At 41.5% G+C, this 27,480-nt stretch overlaps 1 protein-coding gene across 3 annotated transcripts; it reads left to right on the top strand.

Moving 5' to 3' along the window:
* Nucleotides 1–539: 539 nt before the first annotated feature.
* Nucleotides 540–26,941, top strand: LOC110979659 (uncharacterized). 3 transcript variants are annotated; one of them, XM_022235666.2, is made up of 16 exons: nucleotides 540–795; nucleotides 908–1,089; nucleotides 2,535–2,759; nucleotides 3,568–3,647; nucleotides 4,667–4,794; nucleotides 5,995–6,137; nucleotides 6,974–7,032; nucleotides 7,731–7,806; nucleotides 8,405–8,449; nucleotides 10,033–10,157; nucleotides 12,155–12,295; nucleotides 12,562–12,622; nucleotides 14,894–14,947; nucleotides 15,282–15,350; nucleotides 15,513–15,617; nucleotides 17,562–26,941. In XM_022235666.2, the coding sequence occupies exons 3-16, from the start codon at nucleotides 2,571–2,573 to the stop codon at nucleotides 17,667–17,669; spliced, it is 1,383 nt and encodes a 460-aa protein (XP_022091358.2). In that variant the 5' UTR covers nucleotides 540–795; nucleotides 908–1,089; nucleotides 2,535–2,570; the 3' UTR covers nucleotides 17,670–26,941. The 3 variants fall into 3 exon arrangements, with proteins under 3 accessions (XP_022091358.2, XP_086998546.1, XP_086998537.1); XM_087142420.1 differs by lacking the exon at nucleotides 908–1,089 and having other exon boundaries at nucleotides 541–795; nucleotides 17,562–17,698; nucleotides 19,421–26,941; XM_087142411.1 differs by lacking the exon at nucleotides 908–1,089 and having other exon boundaries at nucleotides 542–795.
* Nucleotides 26,942–27,480: the final 539 nt, after the last annotated feature.

Genomic DNA, 27,480 nt, shown 5'->3' with positions numbered 1-27,480 from the left:
GTTGACCTCAAATATCACATCCCGTAGACACTAATAAAGTTCATGTTACCATCGACTTGATATTTAGGGAACGCAACAGTAGGTCCACATCATGTATCCCAGACACATGTATTGTGTAATTAGAAAGTAAAACAAAAAATTAAAAAGACAGAAAAAGATGAAGAAGAGTAGAGAGAAAAAAGAAAGAATAAAAGCGAGACGGGGGGGGGAGAGGAGAAGAAAAGAAAGAAAGCTTTGCTAGACCCCACTGCTATTGGTTGTCATTCGTCTGAAGTCCCTTTCCGCAAGCTCCACGGCTTATACCTGTCAAAGTTAGTTTCGGCCCCGGTTTGCCTATAATCTTAACAAGAAAAGTGCAAAATCGAACAAGAAAAGGTAACGAATGAAATTACCGCGTTGCGCAAGAAAAATAACCGCAGATGTAAAACCAATGCCCTGCAGTGAACTCTATTTGTTCACCTCCCTTTAATATCCAAGCAATATGGAAACGATGGGGTCTAATAAAAACGAGTGATCATAGAAAATTTGCGATGCCGTGTTTACATGTCCGTTCAGGACCGCCGTACTGTATTCCTTGTCCGAAAATCAGACCACTGGCCATAGCATGCTAGCAGGGGGGCCGGGGATGGCTCGCACCCACATTTATGCACAGAGATATTACCCAAACACACTGAGGCCGTTTTGGACCATAACGCAAGGACCTACTAAGCCGGAGGGCTCCTATGTGTTCTTATCCTTTCTGCTTATTATGAGCGTCACAACCCCTTTGGATAATTATCCTGTCAGACTATTACGGTGAGACTAGTCTTTTCACAACGAATCAGGAATAAACCCACCGCATAATATTTAAAAGTTATGCACTTTAAGCGATAATTTTGATGTTTTCATTTTTGATGTTATGCACCAGCCCCTAGAACTCAGTGTAGTGGCTTGTCACCTGCCGCGCTCCCATGTACATGTACGAACCCACGGGTGACGACGAAGCCTACCTATGAAAGGCCTCATAGCGTACAGTGTTCGTATCTTATCTACCATGTGTCCACTATAGTACATGCACAGTATCCGTACTGTACAGCTACAGGGCCAGAGGTACAGTAACTCCTTCACCAGTATGAAAGTAAGGCCTAACTGAAACCTTTTTGGTACAGTGTGGGAGATATTCATAGCCCATCAACAGTGAAATTTCAGGCATGTAAATGTTAATTAAAGAGTTTAGTCAATACTTCAGATTTTTCCCATAGACCTCAACATTCTTGCAGTTGGAGGTTGTTTTATTTATTGCACTCATGTGTGGGCAAAGGGGCAGCCCTCTATTCACTTTGTACAGGGATTTTCATGTTTTCCTCCTTTTTTGCACCAACTTGATAAAAATAACTAAAACGTTTTCAGTACAGTGTGGGAAATATTCAAAGCACAATTATAAATATATGTTGATGTAAAGGTTAAGAGTTTATAGTCAATAATTCAGATTTCCCAGGCTCTAGACTGCAACACTGTTTTTGCCGCTTTGAGTTTCGAGAGTGAAATATGGAATTGCCAACTACTGACCAATCAGTGGGAAGAATCAAGACTTAGTGATGTCATCCTGACTGCGAGAATTCATTGGAATGGACACAAATTGGGCCAAATTGGGTACAGCTTTCATATGTGGGTGACTGGGAAAACAAGTGGCCTTGGAAAAGATATGAGTAGTGTTGTGATTGGTCAAGCTGTCATCATTACAGCTGATATTTAGAATACATGCTGCTGATTTTCTGTAGTGTGGATGGGCAGAATGCAATGAATTTCACAATTTTAATGAGGATATAGGCCAAAGGTGAATAAAGCTTCCTGTCAGACATCTTACTTCACCAAGAAGGCATTGTTGCTGCATTGTTTAAATTGCAGAGTAAGTTGGCACGATCAAAACAACCACATGTTAGGCCTAATGCCATGGTTTGTACATGGCTATCTTTAATGTTTTTATAAGTCACGAGGTGGGATTCTCGCGGTCAGGGTGACGTCACTATGGACTTTCAACACGTGGCAAAGGGGCAAATTTACCCTTCGTGCTATTCAATAATATACAGAAGTTTCTGGATGTCCTGTCACGAGAACAGGTGAAGGGTCATGTTTTCTCATCTGTGCTGTATTTCAGACTGAAGCACGATTTGGGAAACTTGTGCTCAAATCTTAACCAGCCATTTGCTGCAGGCTATATCACATTTCAAAGCGAAATGGAAAACAAGGAATTGTTTTTGAGGTTAGAACATGTTATGCGTGTTGGGATGAACAGCATTCACCAAGTACATGATTCATATTAATCGGTTGCTATTACTGTATAGAATCAGACCAAAAAAGAAAGGTGTACTACCAGGGGTTACTGTTGAAAACAGTTGAAAATACAGTGATCCCTGCCCTGGGGATGAGGTTTGGGGATGACCAAAATCCTACAAATTTCAATTGTAGTTGATTGAAGCTAGCCCAATGCAATTTCACAGTGACAAAGATTGTGATTTAATGTCAGCCTCTGCCACGTTTTCTTTGCTGCACAGACTGTCTGCACCTCCTGTTTGTTCCTGAAAGATTCCATGATGAATGCCATCAGGTGTTCCATTGTTAGCCGTCATTTCATGGGTCTTACGAAGAGTTCATCTTCTTGGCCCTCATGCTCCAACTTCTTGAAGTTGAAAACAAATCAGTCAGTTGCTGTGAGCTGCAGTGGTTGGGGTGCAATTTACACATCCATACGTTGCAGCAGTCATCAAACCGAGACAGTGGTTAGTTCAGTTCCGTAGACAATTCATATCAATTCCTACATTGTATCACTACATTTTGTCAAAGGGCACGAGTGGCATCTGTAGAATGAAATAAGCTACCTTAACCCTAACAGTCCTCAATCATTCACCTGTTGGAGGACTGAGGACTGTTAGGGTTAACTTACTAAAAAAACTGGCCTATCCTTGGGACATGCTATGTTACCACTCAAGATACATGGACATATATGTGTTTATCTGTTTCTTATCAGAAGCCATAGATGATGCACTATTTGAGAACTCTTCTGTCTTTCTTTTAAAGTACATTGGGGGCAACTCGCATGCAAAACCTATGGGGATTCGTAAGATTTGTCATTTTTTTCTAGTTAAAACAAATGAAAAGTGTTTCTTGTCAACATTACAGTTCGTGTGTGTGTTCCCAAGTGAAATTCACAAAACATGAGAGATTTATTCTACTAAATGTCTGTGATGAAGCAAGACTGGTGTAAACACTTCAATACCTCTCCTGCTGTGCTGTGCAGTTTGTGCCCTTTGAAACATCTCATGGAAGTGTGCACCGTCTGTTGAGAATTACATCTTCACCCTGTGATACAGTTCACTGTGATGTGCACTAAAAAGTGTATCCTCTGCTCTGGAACTTAACGTACTTTGACTCAAAAATGATGGGAAAAAGAGTTCTGGCCACGTGTAATTCAGCCTCTTAAATAACTAGATCAATGAAACATCTGGCAACTTTGAATATTTAGTATTGCCTCAAATGCTGTGTGTGTTTAAAAGTGATTTTCATTTGTGTCTGTATGGTATTCAACAGGACTCACTGGGCTTTTTAGCTGATCTGAAGGCTCAAGGAAAATACATAGATGTAACGTGGAAGGATTCCACATCTAGTCGGTAAGTTGAGAATGGTAGATATAATTAACTGGATTGTTATTCAAGGCCATGGGAATTAATTTCTTTTTGTGTGTTTTGGTGGAAAGAGGGAGAAATATAGGATTTATGACAAACTGGAATATAGAGAAACCTGGGATTCATAAAGCACTGGGGTTTTTGTCGACTAGTTGAATTTCAAGACACTATTTGCATGAAATTCCAGTAAAAAATACCGGCAAGATTGACGACCAGACAAGAAGAGACAACGACATGAGCTTTTATACAAAGACAACAATGGTGGTCGCAGCAGAAATAGTGATTGGAGTATGTTACTCATGTCCTGTGAGCGTAGTTGGGTGCATGAACGGAAGTCTAACCTGCAAGTCTCTGTCATGGTCAGAGTATAGAGAGTAGCACATGTAAACAAACACAATGCTTCAATGTATGTCCCCAACACAGCACATCTCCAACAACATTTAAGCATAGCATATGCAGTACAAGCACGGCTATCCGTCCTCGTACCCAAGGTTACATGTACACAATTACAACACAGTGGACACGACTCATCAACTGTGTGAAAGATCACCATTTTCCATTAGTTTCTGTGGTACGGCAAAGTTGGCCATGCACTCGATCATAAATGATACCGTACTTGGGTGCTTGTGGCATATTGCATAATCAGTTTGAGACCAATAAAAATTCACTATCTACGGTATGATTGTGGTATAACAAAATGTTACAGAGAAATTTGGCTTCAGTTGAAATTGTACTCAGCATTTGCAAATTGCAGAAGGTGAATGTGTCATCTGACGTCAGACATTCATGTCAGCTATGTCGCCCTGCAGTATGAAATGGCCTTTTAAGTTGCCAGAACCTGACTTGTTCAGATTGCTAGATGACATGGGTAACAGTGTATGTCATGTCCTTTGGCAATTGCCTCATTATTGAATTTGCAGTGACATTCATTGTCACCAGGAAAAGGTTTTTAATGGAAAAGAAAAATCCTTTACTTTCACAAAATTTGTCTTTTCCCATTCTAGGTATTACAGTTTGTGGTTGCGGAAAAACTGTCATTGTCCAGCCTGTCGTCACGACAATGGACAGTTACTGCTACCAAGCTTTTCCTTGCCTGCGTCGCTTACCGTCAAATCAACTAAGGTGGATCCCGGTAAGACATCACCCTACTATATCTTGTCGTAGGAATCTGAACCAAATGCCAAGATTGCAAACAGAACCACTGATGAAGTGGATTTTTATTTGTACCCATTATAGTTTTGGCTTCCTGCATGTCCACATCCCCAGCTCCAAATACATGTAGGAACTTTCACCATAAATCTGAGCAATTTCCAGTATTCATTTTTGTTGTTTGATAAAGACACTTTTGATTTGTATGACTTGCCAAACATTAATAGATTGGTTTCCATGGCTGTGAGAATGACAAACAGATACCAGATTATATGTTCACTGGAATATAGTATGCTACTCATAAGGCAGGATATTATAGTACATGAATTTCTGCATTAAAGATAATGGAATTTATTTTAATCTTCGGCAGAATTCAGTCACACATGTCACTCTTGAAAACTCTTGAAGACGTTTGGTATTTTGATTTGTTTGTTTTTTTGGTGTGTGTATTTATTGTTTCATTTTGTCATTCTCTAGTTTTGTTAGATTGTTTTTATTGTGAGAACGCCATGTGTGTAGGTTTATGATTGGTGGAGGTTTTTTTTTTCCAAATTGCAAGTCCTTGAATGAAATCACGGCCACTCTGCCACAGCGCCCTCATATTTTCTTCAAATGGCTTCATTGGAAGAAGTGAAAAATATAAACAAGAACAGGGGAGAAAAACAAATGCATGTAGTGTAGAGTGTACGTAAACCTGTAGGGTTCCACTAGGGCATGCTCGTCAGTCTGAGCCGGGACAAGAGCAGTTTGGACATACAGTATGACCCTCTGAAAGGGGAACAGTTTAGTTATTTTTTAAAACTCCAAGAGGCAAGGAATGTTTTCAGGTACAATTTGATTGCCCCCGCCCTCCCAAAATGTTTAAAGAGTTCCCAATGAAGCCTCATTCTATTGAGAGGCTTAAAGGTTACATAAAGAAATCTGCAAATTACATGTAATTGTTCCCCGCAAAAAACCCAAAAGGTGGCCCTCCACCACCCTCAAAACAAAATTTTGTTCTGGATCTGCTCCTTGCTTGGGCAGTATGTGCGTGAAGACATTGCATCTGAGTGTCAGCTTGAGCTCTCTCTTTGCACCAAATCGAGAGGGTTCTCTTTGCCACCATTGAGAGGTTTCTCATCTGGTGCGCAGAATTCACTAAGCGCAGTAGCTGACGTTGACAGTTTCTATCCCTCATTTTCAGCGAACGGTAGCGGTACCCTGCTCATTGAGTGGAACGAGGAGTCCCACCAGACCACCCTGCCCCTCTGCTGGCTGAAGGAGAACAGCTATTCCAGGCCAGCACTCCAGCAAGCCTCCCATAAACAAGACGTCACTGTATTCAAGGCAGGCTCTTTTTGTCTGTAATCCAATCTTACAGGAGGTGCACAGCATTCCTTATCTTCAAACTGACTCTTTTGGCAAAGCATGCAATCATGTCAGTCAAGTCCGATACTTGTACTTATTGTTTGAAAATGCTTCACGAGGTAGACAGTTGTAGACAAGGGCAATTCTTACTTTCAATCACTCAATATCATTTAGATGTTCTATTGTGAAGATCCAAGTTCACTGCCTCATAGCTGTATGATTTGTGAAGATACTAAAAGTAGTTGAATCAGCAACTTATCGATGCTAGTGAGCAGTACTATTTTTCTGAAAAATTGTATCCTTTCCCCACATATTTCTTCACTTCTCTCTGTTCGTAAATCCCTACCCTCCTCACAGTTTCCTTCCTTTCTCCTGGTTTGCCTGTCCCGATTCCCATCTTCTGCTTTGCCATCTTCTCTATCCCATCCTGTCCCGTGTGTTTGGATTACTTTTGTAACATCATGTATTTTGTAGAATGGGGAGAGGCAGTTCAGGTTTAACCCAACAACAAAGGCAAATGGTGCAATTGAATTGAATTGAATTAGGCTGAATGGAGGTTAATCGGCAGCAGTATCTGCTTAGGTGACCTTTATCCTTTCTAAAATCAGTTGGATGCTGCTGGCTTCTGCATCATAGCATTTAAGCTGTGCTACCATACTCAGCTGCTGATAAGTAGGTTGACTGTATCAGCTTTGGATAGGAGGGATCAGCTGATCCCCTTGGGGCAAGGCCGTTCTACCTCTTATCTCCAAACATCTGGTTGAAAAAACTTTCCTAGGGATGTAGATTTTGTTTTCTCATTCCCTCATCTGCAGGGTCCCATTAAAGAGTTCAATATTCAAGACATTACAGCTGTTGGAGACAAGGTCAACAGGTAAAACTGAAATTTGATAGCAACGTTAATCCTCTAACTTTGTCCTGTCTTGATTCTTGAAAAACTTGTAGTAGCTTATAATACTCTGCAGTGAACAGGATCATTTAAAAAAGAAACTTAAATGTATATAAATATTGAAATTAATTAGAAATGAAAAAAATGGTTTAATCAGCAACTTATTGGAGGCCAGTGTACAGTATTGTTTTCTGAAAAATTGTATCCTTTCCCACAAATATCTTCCCTACCCTCCTCACAGTTTCCTTCCTTTCTCCAGATTTGCCTGTTCCAATTCCCATTTTCCTGCTTTGCCATCTTTTCTTTCCCATCCTGTCCCATGTGTTTGGATTACCTTTGTAACATCATGTGTTTTGTAGAATGGGGAGAGGCAGTTCAGGTTTAACCCGACAACAAAGGCAAATGGTGCGATGGAATTGAATGAATTAGGCTGAATGGAGGTTAATCGGCAGCAGTATCTGCTTGGGTGACCTTTATCCTTTGTAAAATCAGTTGGATGATATTTTTTATGGCTGCTGCATCCTAGCAATTATTAAAGCTGTGCTGCCACGCTTTAAAAGGAAAATTTATTGAAATACTTTTTTTAGGAATAAAACTTTGCTCTTCATGTGCATGTTGTCAGGTTTTACTCCACCTGTCCCACTTTTAAAATCAAGAGTTTTTATCCCTCGTGTTATAATCAGATTCTTTAAAGATTTGAATGAAGATGGAGTTGTACTTGTCAAAGGTGTGCCTATTGAAAAGCACCAAGTCTGCAAGGTAATTCAGTTGGCTTTGTTTACAGTTCAGCCATCTTATTGGCAGATCTACGGGAGGGGGCAATATGTACCGTAACCCCCCCAAAAAGGGGGGGAATTGTTTGTTTTTGAAACGTAGGTAGAGATTCAGAATATTTCTAGACAATTTCATTTCCCTTCTTGCTCAAAGGGTATGAAAAGTCACAATAACCCTCAAAAAGTTCATAAAAGGTAACATAAATATTTTGGCCCCCCCAAAAAAGATTTGCCTCCCCTCAAGAAAAGTCAAATTAATTCTGGATCCGCCTGTGAGTCATCTTGAATCAAAATTTAAGCAGATACATGTCTAGTAAATGTGCTTCAAATAATTTGATATATGCCTGTGACCAAACAGAAAATACTTGAATTTCCAACTGCAGTGAAAAAATTGGTTGAAAGATGGAGGTGGGTCCTTTCCCCTTCTACTTTTTTATAGCCAGAAATTTTAGAATGAAATGATGGCAATTTAATATGTGGATGTGTAAATGTGCACTGATTTTGTGACAGTTTAAACAATTTACAGTGGCAGATTTTATACTTTAATTGTTATTACTGCTGGATTTTCTTTTATTTCTTTCAAGGTTGCAGAAATAATTGCTCCAGCCCAACACACGCTCTATGGAAAGGTAAAGTTCATATTTTACAATGTGTAACCTTTGCTTATAAGCTATGTGCTCATGAATAAGGCATTGCTTACTGTTATGAATAGACTAGGGGTATCTTGTGTTGACTTCTTTGTGAAATAGTTACATAATGGTGACAGCTATATTCTATCACAGGTTGGAAGTGGGACAGTAGTTACATTATTGTGCAGGTTACCACATGAAACTCTACTTTAACCACTTCATGCCGGGGCATTTTTCAGTGTTGATGATGCTGGGCCAGCATGACTATCATTTTTCCGTTTTCAAAATCCTTCAAAAATTCATCTTTACATTTAACGGTCGTTTATAGAGGCACGAGATAATCTTTAGGTACTACTCTAAGTTGACAGGTGACCTTCATTGATGCCCGAGTATTTCAGCCAGGCCTGCAGCCTTGTAAACAGAGCCCAGATTGTGCAGTGTTGTATAACTGTCTTTTGTTCACGAACCTGGCTCAGTGCACTGCTGACCTCTTTTCAATAGGAGCCAGATTAGTGTTTAGTGGTGCTGTGTGGCTCATCGCTGTGGTGGTGGAGCGCTTTTGTCCCCGGTGGTAATCCGCTCACTCTCAATGCCCCAAACCCTGCTATACGGTTTCAAAACAAGGCTGGACTATCACCACTTTTGAGAGTGAAAAATGTTGGTAATGCCCAGCAGCCTGGTCTTTTGTTCGTAGTACGGTCATTTGTTACAGGGCCCTGTTTCCTTTGTCCGAGTTCGGAGACCCTGGCCACGCATATAAACATACGTCTCCGATTCCGGAGTCCCCTGCAGGAAGTGGTTCACTTATGAAGTAAAATTCAGTTTCATATCAAATATTAGTAGGCTGTAGAACTTCTAGTTTTCCAGAAACTCTTAAATAGTAATGTTAAGACTCTGCAGTGTAATACTGTTGCTGTCTAATGCAGTCATATCCTGACCTAGAATTGTCTGATGTTTTTTTGCTGTGCCGCGGCTTACTCGTTATGAAAACTTCGCAAGTTCTGAGCATTTCTAATTGCGTGACTGTAGAAGAGCTTTTCCCAAGTCACATGAGAAAGTGGTTGTGTGGTGGAATTCCAAGTGCAGTAAACAAGGGTTCTGACCTTGGTACAAATTACACGTAAAGCAACTTGGGCAAGACTAGCCTTCAGTAGATGTAAAACACAAATGGGGGTGTTGGTGCACAGCACATAAGAGGCAGGCACGGATCCAGGGGGGTGTTGAAATCCCCCCTCCTTTGAGACAAAAAAGGGGGAAAAAAAATGGGGAAAATAAAACGGGCTACACAGAATACTAAATGAAATTACACAATTACATCCAAAGGATGTGGATAAGCATTTGGGTATTTAAGACAGGTACCAAGTTACCTGTGTTTTACTTTAAAAAGGACACCTGGTTCCCATACTACCTGTAAATACACACCATTAAATAGAGATATACTTAAATGATCTTGAATAGCAGGGATGTTTACCATTGAAGTTCAACTTTGGCATGGAGCCCAGGTGCTGTAATAGAATTATCAGTGTCGTCGTTCTGTGGTATTTTACCGGTGGGGCTTATTTTTTCTTGTTTTTCTTGCACAGACTTTTAGTGTGGAGGCAAAAGAGGATGCCATCAACGTTGCCTATACACCTCATGCCCTGGAACTGCATATGGATCTCGTGTATTACCAGTCGCCACCTGGACTGCAGCTGCTCCACTGTCTACGGTAAGACTGACTGGTTGTATCCTGTCCTCGATTCAACTCTCATTGTATGAGGATCTCCCCCACCATGGCAGTGGGAATTGATGCAAGAATAATACTTAAGGGCAGACTTGGAGTAGGAAGCAGAATTCTTAATCAACGGTGCCGTTGTCCAGTTTGCGCTGGGTTGGCCTTGGCCTTGTACAATGGCCCTCCACCTAGTTCGGTCCCTCACGTCTCACCCAGCAGTCGTGTGTCGACAGACACGGTCTCCTATTAGAGTCTAAAAAATCAGATCACTAGTTTGCACTGCAAAATCACAAAAGTTGAACACATTTCAGCATCAGTGATTTCCTATGCAGATATTTCATAATGTCAAATTTGCTCTCACTGCCAACGTGTGAAATTCAGCAGAGCAGCATATCAGGCAAAAGGTGTAAAATGTCAAATTCGATTTTGTGCCCTTACATCAAGCATGACCCCTCCAGTGGTGATTAAATTTGACACTAACGGTGATTACCATTGTACTGTGGAGGGGGGTTGAAGCCTCCCTGCTCTGACTCTCCCCCAAAACGAATAGATAAATTAATAACAATTGTAGTAATAAGAAAAGGTGACCTTCTGTAAGGGTTATCAACAGTACATGTACATCAGTAACAATGTAATGCATTACCCATGTGTCTGAAACAATTCGATGTAAAAAAAATCTGAGGGACCTGACTCCCCATAAATCTGAGGGACCTGACTCCCCATTTCTTGGAACCGCCCCTGAATTGTCAGGGTTTTCTGTATTTGCCAACAACCAGGAATCCTTGACGTCCCAAAGTTTTCTTTGTTTGTTAAAATGTGAAGTGGGTAATTTAAAAAAATAAAAACAAAAAGCACGGTACTAACAATTTTGAAGGGGGGCAAACTTCAGCAGAATAGCTGAACTGAAATGAGGTCTGCTCTTCTCAGTAACAGGGTAATATATATGACGGGGAGCTTGGGTGTCAGTCACTTCGCCCATTTACCACTTTGCAAGCAACCACTTCATCCATTTGCCACTTCACCCATTTAGCACTTTGCCCATTTGCCACTTGGCCCACATACCGCTTCACCCACAGCCTTTGTCAAAATTGAAAATAGAGGAGGACATGTTAAAACAGCTACCCAACCCCCCTGAATCCATCCTGAATGCAAGGAAAGATAAAACATCACCTAGCAATATAAGGATATTGTGGATTGAGAAAATGTCAAGGTTTTCTTTGATGTAAACTAATGCAAAGCTAAAAGCAGGCATAGTGCCGGTGCATGCTGTGAGAACAGCGTGGAATACATGTGCCACTCCTACAACAACATAAAGTACACTCCAAAATTTGGCAACCCCAATTTTACATAAAATGATCAAAACTTCAGAAATATTTCAGTGACTTAGTTCTTAGATTTATAGTGGTCTTCATGCATCTATGTATATTCTGTTTTTCATGATGTCATAATGCACGCCGTTAGAAAACTAGATAGTACCCAAGTGAATACATCACATGCACAATTAGTGTGTAAAAGGCATTAGCGCGTGAACCAGCGCGTGAACCAACACACGTGCATACTCCATTCATTTTCACTGCACTTTCTGGTTCACAGTGACGTCACACTTCGGTACTGTATAGAGCGTTGTACAGAAACAGTGCTTTTGAAAATGCTTTATGTCTGAGTCTTAATGTCGTGATTATTGTATCTGAAAAGTTGCAAGCAGGAAACCTGTTAGAGGATTCAGAGATTTTGTTTATTAAATACAAGCCTATGTGCTTGTGAAATTGGGGTATGCATACCGTGCAAAATATTGTGTGGGCAAAGTGCCACATGGGCGAAGTGGCACATCCACTTCAAGAATGCTCGTTTAATTGCCGAGTGTACATTAATAAACATCGAGACAGGAGCATGGGTGCAAATTCAAAACAGATTTTTGTCAGGGTAAAAATTGTAGGGGGATTCTGCTCCACCAGCTATCTCCTTGGAACATTGTTGGCCATATTTTATAGCTTTGACGAGCAGGTGATGGGAGGAGAAAGTGTCTTCTTAGACACAATCCACGTGGCTCAAGAAATGCAATGGCACCATCCAGACTTGTTTGATACGCTCACCAGAGTCCCTGCCACCTTCCAAAAATTTCATTTCGAGAGGTGAGTGGAAACTGACATGTACTGTGATTTTTACTTGAGGAGTTAACAACATGTATAATTGAACAAAGCATGAAGTGCCTTACCCAATATCTATATGAAGACTGTAGTGGTGGTATCTATGATGCTTTTGCCCAGTAAACCTAGGCCCATGTCTTCTTGTGTCCTGGAAACGATGTGTAATTTGTACAATGGTTTACACTTCTCTAAGCCTTTGCTTTGGTCATTGGCTTGTCATGTGTATTTGAAATGTTTTCACTCTCATTTAGGGAGACACCAGCAGCATTCAGATACCAGCGACCTCATATCACAGTCAACAGAGAGGGAAAGGTGTGTTAAGTATCTTTAAGTAATTGTTTGCTCAGAATTGCAATCAAGTGAAGACACTTGTGCAGTGTCGCTGGTGTCTTGTAACAAACAAGCTGCATATTCCAGCTCAGAGGAGCAGTAATATCCAAACTTTAGGGGTTTGGGGAACGTGGTCATTTTTTGGATCCTGTGTCACAGAATTTTGGTTCGGTTTGATTTAATTAGGAATCTTGAGAGCCGAAGGAAGGGAAATTTGTGTTGTGACTTTTGTAACATACCGCTTGCAGGTTTTTTATTCTGGTTGGCTACAACACAGTCATGTCAGAATTGCTAACGTGGCTTGTGCATGTGTCATCATGAACTAGATGCGTGTTAAGATATGGCACATATGCGTAATGTCTGGAGTATACGGCCTCTTCGTGCACTGTACTCAAAATTTTTGGCTGGTGGCTGGTTATAACACTTCACACGATGCAAGTGACAAAGGATTGAATTGATAGCCTCTCTGTTATTATGCTAAGCCCTTGTGACATGTTTAGCCTCTGTTGCCGTCACGTTATGATGTGGGTTTGTGTGCATTCAAATGAAAAATGGTCCAAGCATTCTGCACCACGTTTGTAAGCATGGTCATTGGCTCATTTAGAGCCAATGATTTTCCGTATCAAAAATGGGTATTTTCCATTTAGCCACATCCCAAATTCCATTTCGGAAATTCAAATTCAGTTTCATACCTGTGTGAAATGGGAGAGCAAAGTTTTTTGGAAACCATTTGTCCAGCCATACTCCTCCCCCCAAAAAAAGAAAAGAAACAATATTGTTTGAAAATACTCTGTAATGTTTCCAACTTTTTTATTCTTTCTGTGCTAAAAATTAATTAAAAGAAATACAGCACCCCCCCACCCCTGGCGAGCAATCGCCGGGGGCCGATCATCAAAATCTTGCTACTATTAATCAACGGACGATTCATGTGCCACTCCTCATGCATAAACTCATATTACATAGAAGTACATGTACAGTGAAATCACAGAATAGGTCTTGCATGTAACAGTCGTTGATCACAATATGTTAATGTTGGACATCAACTTGCCTTTTTATTTGGCAGTAGTGCGACAAAATTCAGAAAGTTAACAATAAATCTGAGCCTTAAAATGTATGTTTGTGGCTGAAAACCCCACTCTACATCGAACACTTCCGAGGGCCCATTCAGCTATGGTACACCAAGCTTACTAGGTGTCATTTCATTCAAGAAACATGTGGTACTAGTCTTGTCTCAAGGGGTCTGTGCGGATTCACAGACTGAATTCCCCATGAGTGCAATAAGCATATGTGTTAGTATGGACTTGTTTGCACCTTGATTTCATTGCTAGTACGGTGCACGTGTGAACAGCCAGTGTGTGTGCTGTACTGTGCTGCTGCGCTGTGCCGGCTGCCGCTAGCCCTGCCTGCATGGGGCTCACGGACGCCATAGTGCTCACCCAGTCATGTGGTGGAGTGGTGCAATTTGGCATGTTTCCAGCATAATTCGTTCATTAAAAGCAAGCATTTTAAAAGGGTTTGATAGGTATTCATTTGTAGTATTTTTCAGAAAGTTTTCTTTACGTTTGAAGCCATTCTTAGTGAGAAACGTTGCAAGTTCTGTTTCAAGCAGTGGATTCTGTTTCAAAGTGTTGATTCCACGAATTCTGTTCGTTTTCCGCGATCACGGAAAATCATCGGCTCTACTTATTTGAGGAGCGGGTCACACCAGGCCAGGTACTGCTACCACATTGAGTTCATAAGAGGCGTATTAGAAATCAACCGGCTGTGGCTAGGATTATTACATGTCTCTATGGGAAGTGGTTTACGACTGCTAGCTAATGGCTTCCACAGGTGTACATGTATGTGTTATATCAAGCTGCAGCCATAACATCCTTATGCAGATAATAACAGCTGTATATATTGGAAGCAGCCATATCATCTCTAAGATGATTTTCAATGGGCCATCAGTAGCTACTTGGGAAATGCAAAGATATACAAGTCTGAATTTCAATTGCAAGGAAGCTGAGGGTAGTATTCAGTTTTAGAGGTTGGAGGAAAATCGTAGACAACTTTTTTCCCAGGAAAAATCTATAGAGTCAAGTCGGGACTGAAAACCCTGTCCGGTTGTTGGCATGGACAAGAGTGTTTCTGGGTTGCAAAGATGGAAGGCGGGGAATTTATTCCCCTGGTGAAATGCCAGCTTCCCACCTGCATCTACTTCTCACCCTCCCACTAGTCTTTTGTATTTATAAGATGTCTGTTGCTGTTCCTCAGATTACCTCCGTGATTTGGTCCCCTCCATTTGAAGGCCCTCTCAAGGTTCCCGAGGTGAGCTTTCACACTCTGACCTTCACACTGTTCATAAGCCATCACTGTTTCACATTGCATGCCGTATATCCCCATATGGAACTTGTGACAATTCTTCGTGTGTAGAACTGGACAAAATAATCATGAACTTGGGTCATATTTTTCTGCACGACTTTGACTGTGCTGGGCATCATCAAAGACTTAGATCAGAGGAACACAGGAGGTGTACGTTTTACAGTAAAATTGGGTGGGGGGTTAGCATGTCTAGCATTGATAAATGTCAGAAGGGTCATTGCCCTATCTTTTCCAAAAGCTTGGGTATTTTTAGTGTTTTTATTTTGTAATTTCTTTGTAGGAGGATGTTGCACCGTACTTTGAGGCATACAGAAAATTTGCTGAATTAGTGAATACTTCAGAGCTGCAGGTACTATATCTGTTTCGAAGTTTCTGACAGTCTGATTTAAATTTTGCTATTTGTGCTTTTCACTGACCGACAGTGAACTTGTTCCCCTTGCATTGAATTCGGAAAAATTCTGGTTTATGAATTATAAACATCCATGGAAGCATGTGTTCTTTGTGGTTACAGTTCAGTCACAGATTACAGCCTGGGGACTGTGTCATCTTCAACAATCTACGCATCCTCCATGCAAGAAATGCTTTCACTCTGAATGGAGGCAAGAGACAACTCATGGTGAGCCCAGTAATTGTTTCTTTCTCCTATCTCTGTGGTTGAATAAACTACAAGATAGTCTGAGGGTTGAATTGTCCAAAGATTCATTAGTCTGAATGTTAAATAGTTCAAAGGCTGGTTGGTCTGAAGATTTATTGGTCCAAAGGTTTGATGGTCCAAAGGGTTTCTTTGTCAAAAAAACCCAGACCACAGTTTGATCAGATGTGATTCTTACCCCCTTATGGATTAATCAGACTGATTAACCCTGTTCTAAATTCCAATATTGAACCTTCCAACAAAGGAACCTTCATATTATTGAACCTTGAGACTATTCATCAAATGTTTCGATTAATGATCCTAGAAGTTATTTCATTTTGGACATGAATGCCCAGGTACAAGAAATTTATGTGCCTTCTGGTAAATAAACCTTTTAGCCAATTCAAACTCTTAGACTGTAGAGTAGGCCTGCCTCTTTTCAGTCTCATAGCCTCTAACAGTTTTAAGATGAAACATCCCTTCTATTCATTCCTGACTCCTGAGACATTGTTTAATTATAAGAACTGCTGAACCACCGAACCGAATCAAAAATCATCGAACATGGCACTTTCGAACCAAACAGAACCAAAGTGGTCAGTTCCGATGTTTGGCTTTAATATGGCATGGCATTGCTAGCACACAAAATGCATACAAGAAAATTTGATAAAAAAGCAAATACAATGAAAAATGGATAACCAAACAGAACCAAAGTGGTCAGTTCCGATGTTTTGCTTTAATATGGCATGGCATTGCTAGCACACAAAATGCATACAAGAAAATTTGTTAAAAAAGCAAATACAATGAAAAATGGATAACAAGTTATGCTGCAGTTATGCTGGCGCTAGCGCTCGGCACATGTACGTGTACATGTATAGTAAACTTACAGTGGCCCTGCATCACACAATGGTTATAAAAAGCATGTGATGAGAATTCACTAATAATCAACCACAAACATACAATGTACTTTCTAAATTGTCACTACATCCAATTGTATTTATGTGTATTCAGATTTAACATGATGTTTGCCAATCTCCGATAGCCATGCCTTACGTTCCATGTTAGGCCAATGATGTCATAAATGGCTGTGTAAAACGAATTTTGGACGCTGATCACAGTTGGACTCGTGCTCGATTGAAACAATTCCAGAGGGAAATCTGATTTTGCCAGGCGGGCCGATGGAGCGATCCAGCGCATAACAAGATTTGGCTCGAGTGGTGGCCTAATTTGCCAGATCTCTAAGATGTTTGCAAATCTCAATAACAAAATGCTGTTATCCGTTTGAAAAAGACCGATGGAAAGTCACCTCTTTGGCCACGTGGGTGCCATAGTTTGGTAGCTGAATCTTTTTTGTGAAAAATAACCAAAACACAATTTGCTGGAAATCTAATTTCATCTTGTATGCTGTAAAGGAGGAAAGTCCCATTTGAGCATGCTTTTTTTTTCTGTTTTCGCATATCCTACGATCGTTTTGTTGAGTCAAGCGTGATCCAAACACAACCCCTTTGGGTCTGTAAAACACCGGTCAGAAACTGTCACACCTCAAACTTTAACTCTCTAGGGAATTTTAACTCCTAAACAAACTTTGGAGAAACAGTTATAATAATAAATTATGTTCACATCGAAGTTACTCATGGATGGGATGGAGAGAAGATTCATTGCTTTTATTAAACATACACACGGAAGTACTACATACGGCACATACGTTCATAGCAAGCTCTTTGATGTCTCAATGTACATGTACATGTATGGTACACATGTGTACATGTCCGAACCCGAACTGAACCAAAGTTCGGCAAAAGATTCCTGAACCGTGTCTGAACTGAACCCGAACCAAACCTTGGCACCTACTTGCAGCAGTACTTTGTTCTAACATTGAAGCACAAGTGCTATGTGGTGTAATGTCTTGCCTAAACTCTTATTTACCTTCAGGGGTGTTACATCAACATTGATGCCTTCAAGAATCGAGTGCAGGTGGCGCACATACAATCTGGGTCTGAAGAAATTGCCAAGAGAGTAAACAACGGAGACTATTCCTAGTCACCACTGCCTTGTTCCCAGTTATGAAGGCAAGCTATATGCATTCTGTCTTTTTACCTCAGTGAATGTTGGAGCCGTCCTTGGCAATTTCACAGAAAGTTTACACGGACTAATCACATCAGGGAAAGAAGTATGGGTATTTCACCAGTAGATGTTGCAGTAATGACGTAATAATGTTGTTATCAGGTATAAAAGCCACTGAAAAGTGACTATTTTAATAGATCCTGACTGGAATGACACCTTGACTTCACAGTTGGGACAGAGGTAGACACTTCCCAGGGAAACATTTTTGTCAGATTTTTTCTCATTGGACTTTGCTTCTAGGATTATCACAATTTCTTATTTTAGATGCTTGTACCAAAAGACCTTTCATTAATGACAGTTGCTAATCAAGCCTCCGCAGGTTGTCACTGTATTTCGAGGCTGTCCTTAGCCGTCCACAGCCACGGCTTTGTGTGAGGATTAGTGCATACCACACATACAGTCTAGTCACCATAAAGCTGCTGGTTCAATGGGGCCTGCTGCTGGACAAAGCTTTGCATACTGGGCATACCACAGCCCAGCATTCACAGTCAAAATAATCCAGGCTTGAAGGGGTTAAACCTGCCAAAATGTTTCTTGCGGTTCCTTAGCCCTAGTTTTTGTTCTGTGGACTAGCTCAGGATAAGTTTTTGTGTGTGTTCTTTTCTTGTCTGATCTGTTTTATTGTTTCTTAGCCTGTCTTGACTTGTGTAATTATTTGTCTTTTAATTAGGTTAATTATGGATTTGTTGTTTAACCTCTGTAATTCTTATCTATTCTTGGGTAATTTATCTGGGATGGAAGTATTTTTGAATGCATTTTTCTAATTTTATTTGTGAAATTGATTGTAATTCAGCTGTTTGGCTGCAAAAGTCTATTTTTGATAAACCGTTTTATAATATAACATTTTATAATAATATGATTTGAACTTCACTCATTTGAGTCATCTGTTATGAATATTAGATAAGGCAACTTGTTGGCATCATTACTTGCTACAGCACAGACTTGTGACTTGTATAAGTAGAAGGTTTTTTGTATCAGGAAACCGATAGATGTATCAGGGTGAGAACATTCCCATGTGTAAAAGGCATTAGCACAAGATTCAGTGCATGAACCAATATGCTTGCGTACTCCATTCATTTTCACTGCTCTTCCTGGTGCAAAATGATCTTGCACTTTGATACCCTACAAGTAGATGTCTCTCATTGGACTCTCCCATAGGAAAATTGCAATGTGTATTCAATGCCACCAGGTGTGCGTATGCCCAGAGTGCAAATGTTCTGTGCGTGCATGTTGATCGAAATCTTGAAATACAGCACAGCTGATGGGCATCACAAAAATTTGACATCCAAAATGTTGATGCATGTGGCAGTCAGTAGGAAGGGGTGTCAGTGGAGTGACCTGTAAGAAATTCAGGGTGTCTATAAACTGTAGATTTAAATTTGAGGTTTATCCATACTTTGTGCAGGTTAGATAAGGAGGCACTTTTCTGCACTGAACACCTGCTGCATGTTGTGTCTTCCTGTTAATGAATTCTTTCCCTTGTGTGGCCCCTTCCATGCCTGATGATTGTAATGGGGACTTTCATCATGCTGTGAATGGTATATTTTGGCCGTCTAGAGATGCACTTGTGCTGTTTCCACGACTATGTTCTCATTGGCTTTTCTACATAGTACGATATGCAAAGGAGGCTTTGTTTTTCTACCTCTTTTTTTCTCTTTTTTTTTTAGGTTTCTTTTCTTCTTCTTGGTCTTCCAGCACTTATTCTCGTCACCTCTTTGGGCATTAAACAAAGTCATATGACTTTGTAACTTTACACTGATAGCAAGGGAAACATGATGTCATGATGATGTCATCACCTGATTTATTATGGAATTTTTAATATTTAATGTCTTCTGATTTCACCCTACCCCAAACAGTCGCTAAATATGCAAATTCCTTTGCGTCTGATTCAATTCGCTAAAACTTCTGAGCAATCGTAGTGCGCCCTCTAGTCCCATGACGCAAAGCGGAATGGCCACCGTGTTTGTCCGTCTTTTCGTTGGCGTGATTCGAAACGGACGTGTCTTTTTGACATCTTTGAGTTTATCGAGTTTCCATTTCGCTCCACACCTTGTGATATTCTGATCAAACCGTAGCATCTTGTAATAAACGTACATTCTATATTTCTGAGTTAATGTGTATATTTTCTTGTTTTGGTGGTATATTTTCTCTTCTCGTGTGTGCATTTTATAGATTGTTGACTCTACGCTATTACTACCATGCGATACATAGGGTCAACGGGGCAACCCTGGGATTGTTGGGGGTTCTGCGAGGTGGTGCAAGTGATCTAATACCGTGGTCCCCCTCTTTCCTTGGTGTATATAGGGACAACGAGGCAACCCTGGGTTTGTTGGGGTTGAAAGTGCGAGCGTTCCAAATTCCGTGACCCCACGTTCCCCTATAGACTGACAGGAGTCGGCCTGCGGAGGATCAAGTGGCATCTTGCTAAACTTGTGATCCCCTGGCTAATCCCTGCTGGCAATACCATCTTTGGTTCAGTTCAGGGTTAGCCCCAGCACGCTTCAAGGGCCTGAGCTGCAGTGCATGTGATATCCATATGCTTGGTTCCCCAAGGTAACACCAAAGCATCACAGTCAACGATAGTGCAGAGTGGCGCTGCACTCAGGGTTGAATTTCCCCTGCTTGCTGGGTCTGGGCGCAACACTTCTGCGTCCCAGTTCCTAAACATTTCGAACAGGTAACACGGGTTGACAACAAGCTGCCGTGGGCAACACCTGACATCGGCATGGCTCACTAGTCTACGCGCCAGAGCGGCCCCACGCCGCCAGTGCTAGATACACCGGCCACATCATCCCTGGTGTCTTCAGACGCCCAATCAACCGGGGCACTGGGCCGTGACAAAGACAATGACGCTCCACGGGACAACACAATGCTGCTCCCTGGTGCGGTACCTGCAGAGACAATACCTGGCCATGCGGCTCACCACTACCCGCGCCCGGGACAATAGAGCCCACCAGCCTCCTGCACCGTCATGGCTTTCGACCCCCGTATGTCACCCTGTCTTCCGGCTACCTTCTGGGCCTTTCTGGGAAGACTGCTTCTACCTCTGCAGTTCACAAGGCCTCTCCTGCTGTATCTTTGCTGCAGTCTGGACAGGCCTCCGACGCCCCAGCTCACCAGGTGTCAACCGCTGGCTCTACAACCAGTTCTCTCGTATGCAAGAAACGTAAACATTCTTCGTCTTCTTCTACGAGGTCTAAGTGTAAGAAGTCTCACTCCTCACAGAAGGATGACGCTTTGGCCGACAACATGTCAGCGGTCCACATGCTCTCTTCTGTTGCCAGCCGTCTAGAGCCCAATCCTGCTCCCGTGGCGACGGCCCCAGATCCGGACCCTTTGCCGGCGCAACGTAATCAGTATTTGGATCCACATCCACTTCCTCAGCTCACCTCCTCCTTTGGCCCCTGGCCAACTAGTAGGACATGATGACGATCCTCCTTCTTCAGATCAACTCCGGATGGAACAGGATTCGTCCTCTGAAGATGAAAATGTCTCCTTTGGAGCCAACCTTAACTTATGGCACGGCTCTGTCTTCTTCAGAAGGAAAAAAAACCACATATTAGGCCTACCTTCTAATCAATCTACGGCTAAGGCCTCTTCAAATGCTTCCTTCAAGCGCCACCCCACTAGGTTGGAGGCGTCAACGCCAGTTTTTCTTGAACTTCCACTTGACCGCTCATGCGTCGAGATATTTGAAGTTCTCGCCGGTGCCAAACAATGGCATCCATACCCGCCCAGGACCTCGACTCATTTCCAGTTTGGTTGGAAGGACTTTGACAACTTCCTTTCTGTCCCTGAGATTCCAACGGAGGCTTAAGATAAACTTTCTTCTGACACTCACAAGCCTACAGGAAAGTTTCCATTTAAAGACAAGGGCAAGTGTTTGATTGAGTCTACTCTTGCTAAACTCGACAAAGCCTCACGACATGGCCTTTGCTGCACCCCCTTTACGGCACTCCTCTCTGAGTATTTGGCCCGAGCGTGTGATCAAGATTCACTAGTTACTCCAGACCTGGCAGCTGTCACACTTCGAGCACTCGATGAGAATGTCAACTCTATCTCCGAGCAGTTCATTCGGATCTCCATTTTAGCCATTTTTACACACAGATCCAACACTTTAGATGCCATGAACATTCCTTATGAGGAAGTCAAGTCAAGACTTCAAGAACTTCATCTTTATGGCAAAGACTTTTTTGCGGGGAAGTTCATGGAGATGATGGAGTCTGAAGTTAAGCGCATTGACACAACACGTAAACCTGGCTTCTGTGACCTTCCACCGGTGGCTCCACTTCACCAATCCCGTCCTGATGATTGCCGGGCTCGACCCTTAAGACCTCCTCGTCAGAGCAGTTATGGTTCCTGTCGCCCCTTTCATCAACCCAGTTACCAGACGAATCGTGGCTTGACTTACCTAGCCACTCCAGAGGAGCTTCAAGAGAAGAACCACCAAGCCACGCTACCCCCGACCTCCTGGGGGTTTGTGTCGCTGACTATTCAGATTTGCCTCCGCCTGCCGATCTCAGACCCGTTGGTGGGCGACTTCAACTCTTCGCAGGGTCTTGGGAGAAAGCCACATCGGACAGGTGGGTAATCGTGACCATTCGTTACGGATACGCTCTCAAATTCACGAGTACCCCTCCGTCTGTACTTATCCTTCGTCCGACTTCAGTTCCTACTGACAAAAACGACAGGCAGTGGAGTCCAAGATAGACTAATGGCCTCGAAGAGTCAACGTCAGTCTACACGCGGCATCTATGACTCCAGATTATGACATTTTACTTCATGGTGTTCAGAGCGAGGTCTTTCTCCGACCGAAGTTTCTGTGACCGCTATAGCTGACTTCTTCATGCACCTGTTCAAATCAGATCTTCAGGTTTCAACTATCCGTAACTACCGGTCAGCCATTGTGGCTATACAAGATAGCTTCCCAGATGGTTCGACCGTGTCCGACAATACTGCTCTTAAACATCTACTTCTAATTCGGGCGATGTTTCTTAAGTGTCCCCCAACTAAGAGACTACTTCCTTCATGGGACTTGTCAGCTGAGACAGAGACACTATAGCCAGATGGGCAGTTTCGGCTATCAAGTTTACCAACCCAGATTGGGCGAACTCTCTGGAGAATAAAACACTACGCCTCATCAGGGCTCATGATATCCGAGCAGTTTCCACATCATGGGCCTACATCAGGGGTGTACTGATGGGGGAAACATGTAAGGCAGCATGCTGGAAGACCCCATATACTTTCACCACATGTTACCTCACCGATGTTCTGCAAAAGGACTCCGCGCATGGCAGAGCGGTCTTAACATTGGCCATATCGATACCGAAGCGTTCCTCATCAAAGCGGCCCACCACTGGAACGACATAACAACTCCATTATTTAGTGAGTCCACAATAAAGTTTGGACAATTTCATACTCCTCTGGCACTCTCATTATGTAGTGCGTCCTCGCCACACCCCTCTCCAAGGGCTCGGTGCTACTCTGCATATCTAGCAACTATTTGGGGTAGGTTGAAAGCAGAAGACTCCTCCCCCACAGAAACGCAGGTGAGGTCTGCTATTGAATACCTACCCCAAACAGTCGGCTCCCTCCCAATCTTCCCCACTTTTGGCTCGGACAGTTTTAATACCGGAAAAGAAGGACGAACATGGCGGCCATTCTGCTATGCGTCATGGGACTAGAGGGCGCACTACAGTTGATCAGAAGTTTTAGTGTATTGAATCAGACGCAAAGGAATTTGCATATTTAGCGATTGTTTGGGGTAGGTATTCAATAGTAGGCCTCACCCATATTTCTGTGGGGGAGGAATTTCTCATATGTTTTGTACATGTTTTTCAACAGTCACACATTGTGAGCGAAACTTCCAGCCCTTTTTTTCGCCACTTCTTTGGGCATTAAGCAAAGTCTTAATTATGACATGAAAACTGTACACACTTGAATACCTTATAGCAAAGGTCTTTTCCAAAACATGATGTCATTATGACATCATCACCTGATTTATTGTGGAATTTCAAATATTTAATATTTTCCCGTATTTTGGACACATTTTTCAACAGCAAGACTAAGGCCCTTTGTTCGATCTGACTCAACACATATTAGGTCCACACTCAGTCCTCAGGGTAGATAGGGTCCAAGAAAAAAATCGTCATCATGAATGATGTCACCACGTGTCACATGACATGGCATATAAGGTGCAAATTTCACCTATTTTGCCTATATCTCCTGAAGTGCATGTCTGATTGGGTTAAAACTGCAGATATTTCAAAAGACATGTATCAAAGATGAAACGGACCACAAAGATGATGATGTCATCTGGTGCCAAGTCACGGGACAGTAAAAGTGCACTCATTAAAGCCTTAAATCTCCTGAAATAGATGTCCCATCGGATTGAATCTTTGGGTATAACTAGAAAGGGAAGGGTAACAGATGAAAATGGACCTCATGTGATGATTACTTCATCAATTGGCAAGTCATGTGACATTAAAGGTGCACTCTTTAAAGCCCTATATCTCCTGATATATATGTGCGATTAAATTGAAACTTTGCAGATAGCTATAAAGGGAAATGTTATAGATGAAAATTGACATCATGTGTTGAAAAATCACGTGACATTAAACGTCTGTTCTTCAAAGCTCTATTCCCTTTTACCTCAAAAACATTTGAAATGCGGAAAAGCCCTTTGCTGTGTTCTCAAACTGGCGTAGACTTCTCGTTTGCAGTGATGTCTATAAATGGAGTCATTTTTACCATTGTTGCATGTGCTAAAATGAAAGGGGGATGGGCCAGTTAACCCATGGTCTCTGTTTTTGAACAAGAGAGCTCTCCGTGTATCAAGCAGTGATGCCCCATGGGTCTTACACTTCACTGCTGGGCCCACTTTTCAAGGACTTTCATAACACTTGGAGAAGGCTCAGTGTGAATGGCATACAGATATCATCTCAGCCGGTCTCTTAGTTTGTATCAGGATCTGTTGTCTATAGAGCTGGGTCTTGGTCTTCACTCCATTGGAAATACGTCGAGACCCACAGATGTAGCCATAGCTGTGAAAGCCTGTTTTGGATACAGCCTTGGTCACCTGTTATAGATCACTTATGTGCTGCCACCACTCTTGCTTGGGAGCAGGCATTTTGTAATGCATGTTTAGTTTTTTATGCAAAGGCAGATGTGTATTCATATATAATGTACTACTTATTCAGAGAATAAAAATTACAAGCACCAATGATGGCAGTCCAGGGGAAACCACAGCAAAGAAACGTCTGTAGTCTGTGTACCTGCTACTGTACATGATTCAGTCAAACCATAACATTAATAAAACTCAAATTAAAACAAAGTGAGAGCTGACTGTGTCTGTTTGCAGCAGAATATGGGGCTTTTTCGCATTTCTTTTCCAGTTATTAAAAAGTGTGTATGCCAAATGTGTATGTTTTGAATTATAAGGTATGTATAGTAAGAATAACCTGCATAGGATTGTGAGGCTTGCAAAGCAAGTTAAAATCTACAGTAAGTCACAGAATGATGTCATTGTGATGTCATCATATCAGTTTAGTTTTGAGGATATTAGAAATGGGGGAAGAGGAAGGGGAAGAGCTTCAAGTACATTGGAAATGTAATTTCAGAGATTAGAGTTTGCAGTAAGCCAATAAGGTTACTGATATGTTTGTCGAATTGAAACAATACAGAGACCAAGAACCAGTTTATGAAGTATACCATGGTTTGTTAGAACGTAATACAAATTTTTGTGATGCATGTAGGCATAATAAGAAGAAAAGGCATTTGTGTGCAGTGCCTTTGCAATCAGTTGATTTTATTTCTGTGTTTAATTTGCAACGTTATTTCCATTCAATTGACATGAATAAATACTGCCAGAACATATGGCAATGATACACCTTTATTTATATTATTACATTCACAATGATATAGACATGTATGTTCTTTGTACATTTATTGATATGCCCTCTATTAAGATTCTCAACTGCAAAGTTCCTGGAGTCCCTTGTGGTAAGAAACATGTACAAAGTGAATTAACAGAATTAAGTGATACAGTATGGAGATCTTATAGTTACAGAAACGTTTTATTGGTTTTTCATTCTTCAAAACAAAATCAGTAACAAAAGCTATACTGTTGTTTTGTAGCTTTAGATATTTTTTGCTTTGCTGAATGTCCTGCAATGGTTATGAAGATTGCTCAAGTAAGACCTTCATTGATGAAATTAGTGAGCAGAATGTAATTATTGGCTGCATTTGTTACATGACAGATGGTTTATTGTGTCTTTTCTTGGAAAGGAAGTAATACTGGGCTAAAAGGATATGTTTATGGTGGAAATGTTTACCGTAGTGCAATTATCAATTACAAGTTATAAAAGGTAAACAGGTTAAATAATAAATACATCTATATATTTTGGTATGGTAGAATAACATAGCAAAACTGGAAGGTTCAGACAGACACCGAAAAAGAGAAGGTTCAAACAAGTTCCTGCAGTTGCTTGCTGTAACGTGCTCAGGTAATTACGGGTTTTGCCCCTACACTGACGTATATTAATTAACACTGTATTCTTTCTGCTTGCCCGAAAGTTTGTGAAAAAAAAATCACAAGCTTACTCAAGTGGGACTCGAACCCATGACCTCCTGCTTATAGTGCAGATGTCTCTTAACCACTCGACCACTGAGCTTGCTAGGGTTGGCTGGCCAGTACGAGTCAGATGTAGCAGCGGGTACTGCAAAATAATTTCAAGATGTACTTTGCGTCGGAGAGATGTTAATTTTTAATTATGGATTTCGTCCGTAGACCGATGTATATTAATTAACACTGTACTCTCAATGCTCGGAAAGCATGGACAATTTGAATTTCTTACAAAGTGCACCTTTAAGTGCATTTAACCAAATGGCAGGGTGAAAGTATTCACACATTGAAGTAGAGTACAAAGTTGCAGAAAAATTGTGGTGCCATAGAAAAGTTCATTGTGGCTACACTTTAAAGGTGCATTCAACTCTGTTATCGGCTCTGTCTGGGGAATTTGTAGATGTTCAAAAATTTGGGTACAAAACCTATGAGTAATTGAAATATTGACAAAAACGGTGTATTAAAAATATATGTTCGCTTACCTCATAGTTGTTTAGGTACCATTCATGGTTTTGAAGTCTATTATTTTCATATAAAGCAATAAAACAAAGGATCAAAAATTAAATTGCTTCAGTGCTGTTCTGATTTCGGAGTTTTCAATTAGTGGTGATTGCTCTGTGCCCTGCAATCCTTATTTTTGGGCAACTTCCCTTCTCTAGTTTTACGGCTTGTGTGCCTGTCCAAAATTGCTTTGCAAGGTGAGTCGTCTTCGTTTATTTTTAATCATTTCATGGACACAGAAATGCAGGATCTGCCCTTTGTGGTAGTTGATGAGGGGCAAATTTGTCACTACTGGGAGAGGTTTCCTAAATAAGGATTGCCACCTACTCCCTCTACCACGCCCGCTTCTCTTTCATTGCTGAGGATGTGTGAGCAAGCACAGTTCTAGAACCAATTTTTTTTTTTTGGGGGGGGGCAAAACCATTTGCATGTAGTCCCAGTGTTTAACTTGCTACTGCTCAGTCACAGTTTTTGTTCTTTTTGCAGGGGGGGGGTTAGAGTCCCTCTGAAGGCCCCCCCCGAAACGTGCCTGGTGAGTTAGTTGAGCAGTTCATTGTGAATCCAGTGTTTGTTGTGTGATGAAAAGAAATGCACAATGCCACC

This window comes from Acanthaster planci, linkage group LG01 (assembly GCF_054643075.1).
Source record: "Acanthaster planci isolate LZ-2023a linkage group LG01, COTS_SCS, whole genome shotgun sequence".
NCBI classification, from domain to species: Eukaryota; Metazoa; Echinodermata; class Asteroidea; order Valvatida; family Acanthasteridae; genus Acanthaster; species Acanthaster planci.
The sequence above is the reverse complement of the archived record's forward strand: the minus strand, read 5'-3'. Positions and strand labels throughout refer to the sequence as shown.